The sequence below is a fragment of the Quercus robur genome, chromosome 2 (assembly GCF_932294415.1).
Source record: "Quercus robur chromosome 2, dhQueRobu3.1, whole genome shotgun sequence".
Taxonomy (NCBI): domain Eukaryota; kingdom Viridiplantae; phylum Streptophyta; class Magnoliopsida; order Fagales; family Fagaceae; genus Quercus; species Quercus robur.
This window is the reverse complement of record NC_065535.1, coordinates 30,397,093-30,405,000: the sequence shown is the minus strand read 5'-3', so window position 1 is coordinate 30,405,000 and position 7,908 is coordinate 30,397,093. Positions and strand designations below refer to the sequence as shown.

At 30.0% G+C, this 7,908-nt stretch overlaps 1 protein-coding gene across 1 annotated transcript; it reads right to left on the bottom strand.

Moving 5' to 3' along the window:
- Nucleotides 1–1,410: 1,410 nt before the first annotated feature.
- On the bottom strand, nucleotides 1,411–4,016 carry LOC126713281 (DCD domain-containing protein NRP). Its single transcript, XM_050412992.1, has 5 exons — nucleotides 2,822–4,016; nucleotides 2,286–2,386; nucleotides 2,094–2,177; nucleotides 1,863–1,973; nucleotides 1,411–1,744 (listed from the first exon to the last, which is right to left on the bottom strand). Exons 1-5 carry the CDS (start codon nucleotides 3,696–3,698, stop codon nucleotides 1,706–1,708), a joined length of 1,212 nt encoding a protein of 403 aa, XP_050268949.1. The 5' UTR covers nucleotides 3,699–4,016; the 3' UTR covers nucleotides 1,411–1,705.
- Nucleotides 4,017–7,908: the final 3,892 nt, after the last annotated feature.

The window sequence follows — 7,908 nt, the reverse complement described above, 5'->3', positions numbered from 1 at the left end:
AACTTGTAATTGATAATTTGTTTATAAAATACAAATTTTGAAACTTTCATTTTGATCCAAAATTTTAAGGGTCAATTCCAAAAAAAAAATTATGAACTTATGATGAAAAGAAATCAAATCATGGAGTGAATTGGAAAATTTTTCAAATTTTAATTATTTTGTAGCCATTCTCTACTCCTTTCTATGAATACTACTGAAGTAGTCCTCTCTGCTAATGAAATAAAACTTCTTATGCAAATATACGAGTCAAATTCTTAGATGATGTTATATTTGCATAAATAATAGTATTTTATTGTTGATTAGAAGAATCCAAAAACCACTTCATTAATTCTTCCTCTAACTTAATAATTTCTCCCTTCCTATTTCTGTTTTTCCCTTTGATACATGCTTTTACCAAAAGAAAAAGTACTATCCAGAGGTCATTATGAGTCCATGTTGCAGCTCAATTTAGAACCGTTCGTGTCCCCAAAAAAAAACGTGACTTTCATTAGTTGCTTTAATCCCAGCAATGGTATCCAACGACATGCCAATTATGAAAAACAGCTCACTTTATTAAGGTAAAGTGAAGATAAGCTTAGATTTTTGGTTGTTGCCTCTGAAAACAGGAATATGCCAATATAGAAACTTGGATACCATTTTAAACACATGAAAATGAAAGCTAATTTTATGTTTCATATTGCAAGTAGCAACCACTTTATGTAGAAATATTTAAGGATGTGACATATCCAATAATTCATTGCAAGACTTTATTACTCTCTCTCTCTCTCTCTCTCTCTCTCTATATATATATATATATATATATATATACTTTTTTTTTTTTTTTTAATTTTAAGAGATTTCAAGACTGTACTAATTTTGTACAAACTGGATGGTAACCCTTTTAACGATACAGATTGTTTTTATTTGTTTATTTTGGTTAAAAATTAAGTAGATTAAAGCACAGCTTTTTGCTTTTTATTGATTTATTATTATACTTGCAAAAATTTTAAGATAAAAGTACAGTTGTGTTCTGAAATAGGTTTTCTTTTTGAAAAAAAAAAAAAGGGTAAATTTGATTGCAAATGGATACACCATTTACCATAAACCTAAGGAGGAAAGAAAGATGGAATTTAGAGTAAACCATATCTGATATCTGTAAAGTTTTTAAAAACTGTATATTCACTTTTACTAAGAATGAAAACTCAAACCAAGCAGCTCTAAAGGGATGTGTTACAAAGATGTTTCACAGGAAGAAAATTCTTATTCTGCATTAGGATATCTTAACAATCCACAACCCACTTCCAAATGAATACAACAAAAGCCTCTCAAATTTTCTACCCAAAGCTTTCATATGCAAATGGTTCAGAGGGTCTGGTACTTTTTAGCATTCAGACTGCCACAAATCCTCGATTTATTATAACACCAAACAAATAGAGAAGTTCATTTTTATATCTTATTAGTTATTTTTATATATATTTATACTCTAAATACAATAAAAAGGACAACCATACACAACAGCCTCTATGCAAAAACAGCTTAATACATGACATAGGCTGCATATTCAAGCGAGTCCTAAAAATATATTTGTTCGCCAAATTATCTGTGTAAACTCCATAATATTTAAGTCAAGAAACTCTCTATCCTGCTATTCTTTTCCATCAGCTCTTTTTTCTTTTCACTATCTTTACTTGTACCAGTATGCCTGTGTAGTGTGTTGTTCAAGCCCTCAATTCTGTCCTTCAAATATATCCAGGAGAGAAAGTGCCTGCAAAAAATTAAAACCATAAGATTGTTTAGACTAGGCAAACTGACCACGAAAACCAAATCATGTCAAATTTTAAGTATTTTGTAGTAAAATCGGTAATAATTTTAGCAATCAATACCTCTGGTATGTTTAGTTCAAGGCGGAATTTAGGACCATCATAATGGTGAAGAATTGGCCTGAAGGAATCCTCTTCAAGTGGCTCACAAACTTTCCTTGTTATAACTTGTACCTGTTACAAATAGAGTAATGAATAAAAACAGGATACAAGCATATATAGGATAGTTATTTTCATATGCTTGCTAAAAAAAAATCATAATTTGACATGAGAATTATTATTCACTATGAATACCTGAGCAGGAAAGCGTGATTCACCAGCGCATTTTTTGTCCTCCCAAGCCGTTGGATCAATGTTAGTTCCTCCAAAGCCTGCAGCCTGAACAAACCATATTGATAATTGATATTAGCCAAATTGTGAAAACATTAAACATGCACCATAAAATTTCATAAAAAAGATACTAAATATGAAAAGAAATATACAAACCTCAAATACTCCATGGAGTTGGTGAGTGGAGTAGTTGTAAAGGAAAAGTGGCAAGCCTGGAGTTATAGCCCGAACTGAATCACGGTAACGTGGAGGCAGACCTAGAAATATTTCAAAGCATATGTTTAGAACTAGAAGCAAAGAATAAAAACAAATACTTAATTACAAAAGCAAAATGGAAAAATTCCTTCATTTATAAAAAATAATAAGATTTTTAGACCCAAGGAATGAGAAAATTGGATCAATACTCCTTGTTCAATTTTAACCAAATTCTAAAATAAGTTTTGACTTAAAAAAGGATATTCCTTCATCCAAAGAGAATCATCATTTTGAAATACACAAATTGAACACCCAACACAACAGACACACAATCAGAACCCTTCAATTGAAAATTGGAGAGCAAATCCAAATAGAACAAGTACAATTCCAATATTGTATAAACAAGGATAAACAAAAATTGAATTTAAATAGAAAATAAATAATAAAAACAAGTCTAAATAGCAAAAACAGGTTGAGAAAGAGGAAGAGGGACTTACCAAAAAGCTGTCTTTTGAGGTTCTCTTGCATAGTATCATTGTTGCAGACAAAGATATATCCACCGACGGTTTCATTCCTAGGCAGAGACTCAGATGGTGGAAGTGTCTTGAACCTCTTGTCCACACCACTCTTACTATCATTATTATTATTGTCACCATTATTCTTCTTACCATTACTGTTCTTCTTCCCAACTTTCCCTACATGATCATCCTCACCCTTACCATTATTCTTGTACCCCTTAACATTAACGTTGTTGTTAATATTGTAATTCCCAGTCTTAGAATAAATACCCTTGTTGAACCCACCATTAATACCACCATTCTTCTGAGATCCACCAAGAATTAGACTATTTCCAACACTGCTAGACCCCATCTTCCACCCATCATTGAAAGCATTGAAATCAGTTCCCTTTGTCTTGAAACTGTTCCAACCATCATTGAGGCCATTGAAATCAGACTCCTTTGGCTTCAGATTAAGATTGTTCCACCCATCATTGAAGCCATTGAAATCAGACCCCTTTGGCTTCAGGTTAAGATTGTTCCAGCCATCATTGAATCCATTGAAATCAGACCCTTTAGGCTTCAGATTAAGATTGTTCCAGCCATCATTGAATCCATTGAAATCAGACACTTTAGGCTTCAGACTGTTCCACCCATCATTGAAACCATTGAGATCTGACCCTTTTGGATTGGAGTTGCTTAGAGAAGAAGTAACCTCTCCACCAACTCTTATATCAAAATTCCTCCTTTCCTCAGTCCTCTTTGTCGGAATATTAGAGCTCCAGATCGAGTCGTTGACTGACAGATTAGCCAGATTCGAAGTCTGAACTCGAAGCTGATCACTGAATTGAAAAAAAGATTGCTGATTATTCTCCATCCCCACCTCAAATTACTTCAAAACTTGATCTGGGTATATCAAAGATCTCAACTTTATATAACTATAGTAAAGAAAAAACAGAGAGAGAAGAGAAAACAGAGGAGGAAGTGAAAAAGTTTGAAACTTGTTTTGTGAGTATGAGAGATGGTGGGTGAGGAAGAGGCAGCTAAATATATGGGAGTGAATTAGATTAAGTTAATAATGGAATTGGAAATTACAAGGAAAGAGGCCAAAGAGGGATTGCGTGTGGATTTGTCAAAGTTGAAAGTTTTACATAGAAAAAAAATTAATTGAAAACAAAAAAATTTGACAACAAAAATAAAGGTTTATGATTGATTTGTGGTTGAGCGAATAGTAGCGTGATGACGGCAAAACCGCGTATTATAAGTGTGGAAATGCCAACGTGGCGCGTTAAGAGGAGGAGAGAGAGAGAGAGAGAGAGAGAGTGAGTATGTGTGTGTTTTTGTGTTTGTGAGTGGGGGAGTTTGATTTGGACTTTGATTTTTGTACATTTCTAGAAGGTGTGGAAGGCGAGGTTTTGTTCACACCAAAGGGCAAGCTTAGCTGCTAAGGTTTGATTCGTAGTAGTTGACATTGGGACGCGTAAGTTTGTAGAGAGCACACGTGTGTCAACAGTTGTTACAAGTGAGAGAGGTGGAGGTGCCTAAAGAGGTAGATAAATTCTACAATATTTTCACTAATAAATTTTAAGTGACAATTTGTTATTTATTATTATTATTATTATTATTGGGGCAAAAAATAATCTTAATGTAAGGTTTAAATTTGAAGTAATAACAACTAACTACATATAATTTTTTATGAAAATATTATAAAAATATTGTAAACATAGTGTCTACCCTTTCAGAGAGGTGGTTTTCGTGGCCCATGTTCAAATGGTTGAATTTGTGAATTGTGATTAGAAATGTCATAGGCATGACTATTTTCAGTAATTTTTTTTTACTACAGATCTTTTACTCGATGATAAAAGACTTTATCAATCGGATTAACTGGAACTTGTTTTAATAAGATATTTCGTAACAGTTGAATTGAAACTTTTTATTGATTTTCATTCAAGTCTATTACTGAATACATGTGGTAGTTATGAAATTTTTTTGTATTCATAAATTTATTTTTTGTGATTGTGTTTATAATAAAGGAACAGTATGTTCTTTGTGATGCCCGGATTAATTGAAAATTCTATATATATAAAAATTGTATTTTAAAAATATTATCAGAACTTTAGTGAACTATTTGAAATTTTAATAGATTTAATCTAATATTAAATTATAAAAATGTAAACATATATTGAGTTTATTAACATAATGATGGTATGTAATGTGTAAATTTTTTTATTATATTAAAATAAAAAGTTATTATGATCTCTATAATAATAATAAAATTAAATTCTAGATTTTTATTTTAAATTTCTTGATTTTTTTAACTTAGCTAATAGAGTTTTACCTAAACTTGGACAATTGTTGGAGTGGAATTTTTAATTTCTTGAAACTTTGAAAATAGAATTTACCACTGCGCTCCTTTGACGCAATGATCACTCCACAAATATAAGTACTTGTAGGGTGTGGGAGGCAAGAGCTAGAGTTCAAGTTTTCAAGAAAGAGTTTCACACACATATACACTTAGATTAGCCTAAAGTAGAATTTCTATCTTGTATAAAATAAAATTAAAAAAAAAAAAGAATTTTATCTAAAGTGAATTATCCTATTTAATGAGATTCTTTTTTTGAGAAAATAATTAAGGAGAATTTTTTTTTTTTTTTTTTTTTTAAGAATACTAAGTATTTTAACACACATACGGTGTAGCCACAATTTCTAGGCCCAACTTTTATAATATAGTATATAATGTAGGGTAATAAGTTTAGATACATAACAAATTTCACATTTATTTATTCATTTATGGTTTTATAATGGTTAAGGAGAGAGATTGTGATATAATAACAAAATAAAAATGACGTCAACAATTGTGTCATGTATTTCCATAAAAAATAAAACAAAAACAATGGTATCATATAAAAGTGATGTTGCACTAATTACAACATGTCATCTTAATATTATGAATTAAAAAGAAAAAATTTTGTTGAATCATATTATTGAATTTGAAAATACAAAAAATTTCATAATTATTGACTTATATTATTTGTCTATATATCTTATTATAATCAGTGTATACTAAAAGTAATATTAATAATAGCCTATATAAAAATGATCTTTATTAATTTAAAAATTTTATAAAAATAGTTGTCTCCCTAGTCCCTAGTATTTTTTTTTTTTTTGAGTAAACAGTAATACTTATTAGAACACACAAGAAAATAATAATAGTGTTTTAAATCGGGATTATAGTACACTACAAAAGTACCTAACCTTTGTAGTTGTAGACTAGGGTTATAAACAGCAGATACTAGACACACACAACCAATGTGGAACAAACATCCCTATTCTTTTGTTTTTAGTAAACAGTAATACTTATTAGAACACACACAAAAATAATAATAGTGTTTTAAACCGAGTTTATAATACATTACATAATCAGAGTACAACTACAAAAGGGCATAACCTTTGTAGTTGTAAACTGGGATTATAAGGGTTATAAATAGCGGACACTAGACACACACAACTAATGTGGGACAAACATCCCTATTCTTTTTTTTAGTAAATAGTAATACTTATTAGAACACACACGAAAATAATAATAGTGTTTTAAACCGAGTTTATAATACATTACAAACATCTCTAGTATTGTTATTGTGTTTATAATCAAATTGTAAAAGCTTCATTATCTTCTTCTTCTTTTTTTTCTTTTTTTTCTTTTTTTTTTGCTGAAAGTAAAAGCTTCATTATCTATGGCATCTTAGTTTCATCTTATGAATTTAGACGGTTGAATTTTCTCATGTTCACAGGCCAGACAATAGATCTATTCATTTATTAGCAATATATTAGCCTATTAGGAGAATCCTTATTTTCTTATCCACTATCTAGAATGTAACTGATGTTATTTTTTCTTAATGAAGTTTGAACTTTGAAGTCTTCCTAAAAAAAATAATAATAAAAAAATAAAAAATAAAAAAACGTAAAAGCTTTGTGTGCGGTGTGCCACCGTGGAAAAAAAAAAAAAAGACATCCGTCAATTATGCCAACCAATAACTGTTCAAAGTCAGACTCAAGAGTGATTGACTGAGTTTTTTTTTTTTTTTTTTTGTCTAATGAAATTAAATCAATTGATTGACCGACTTCATTCTCAAAAAAAAAAAAAAATGATTGACCGACTTTAAGCTAGCCTCATTCTGAAATTAGTTAGAAATTAAGGTCGGATATGGTATTGGTGGGGGCGTACTTGGGACGGGATCTTGTTTTCAGGCTTTTTAACATGTTCCTAGACTAGGCTCTGTTTGTATTCGCGTTTGCTGCGTTGCGTTTCATTTCTACGTTTTCTCCTTTTTTTTTTTTTTTTGGTTCACGCGTTTTGTGTCTGTTAAGCGGCTACTGTTCATGTACGGTACATGAACAGTAGCCGCAACATTTGACCAGTTTAACGTGAACAGTGCATTCGTGCACTGTTCACGGACCCACAAATTTCATTTTTTATCAATTTTTTCATTAAAAATGGGTCCCACGATACTATTCACACATTTAAAAATTATTTTGCTACAGTGTTTTCAGTTTTCAGTTTTCAATTTCAGCAAAATAAGTTCTATCCAAACACACACTAAGGGTGTGTTTGTATTTGCGTTTGCTGCGTTGCGTTTCACTTTCTACGTTTTCTGCTTTTTTTTTTTTTTTTTTTTTTTTTGGGTTCACGAACCTGAACAAGAACCATTCTTCTTATAATTTATATCTATATAATAATATTTAAAAGCTGAAAAGTAATATTAATTTATATTTATATAATATTTAAAATTTAAAGCTGTTGTACTCTTATTCAGCGTCCATGTCATTTTTTAAATTTAAAAAAAAAAAAAAAATCTTCTTTTCTTTCAATACTAATATGTAAATATGATTTTACACATTCTTTAAGTTAATTGAAACTCACCAATCATAATAATTGCTATTATAATTTTCATTGAAAACACATTAGTCATAATTTTTCTATTTTCTTCTACTTTTAAAAATACTAAATATATATAAAAATAAAAAATAAAATAGTCAATCTATATATCATATCATATCATCTATATATATAACTGAAGTTTCTGAAA

Excerpts from the sequence above, each read along its gene's own strand:
- LOC126713281 (XM_050412992.1), bottom strand. The coding sequence starts at position 3,698 with ATGGAGAATAATCAGCAATCTTTTTTTCAATTCAGTGATCAGCTTCGA. Across the intron at positions 2,387-2,821 it reads CCTCAAAAGACAGCTTTTTG|GTCTGCCTCCACGTTACCGT; the intron begins GTAAGTCCCTCT and ends AAATATTTCTAG. Across the intron at positions 2,178-2,285 it reads AACTCCATGGAGTATTTGAG|GCTGCAGGCTTTGGAGGAAC; the intron begins GTTTGTATATTT and ends TGGTTTGTTCAG.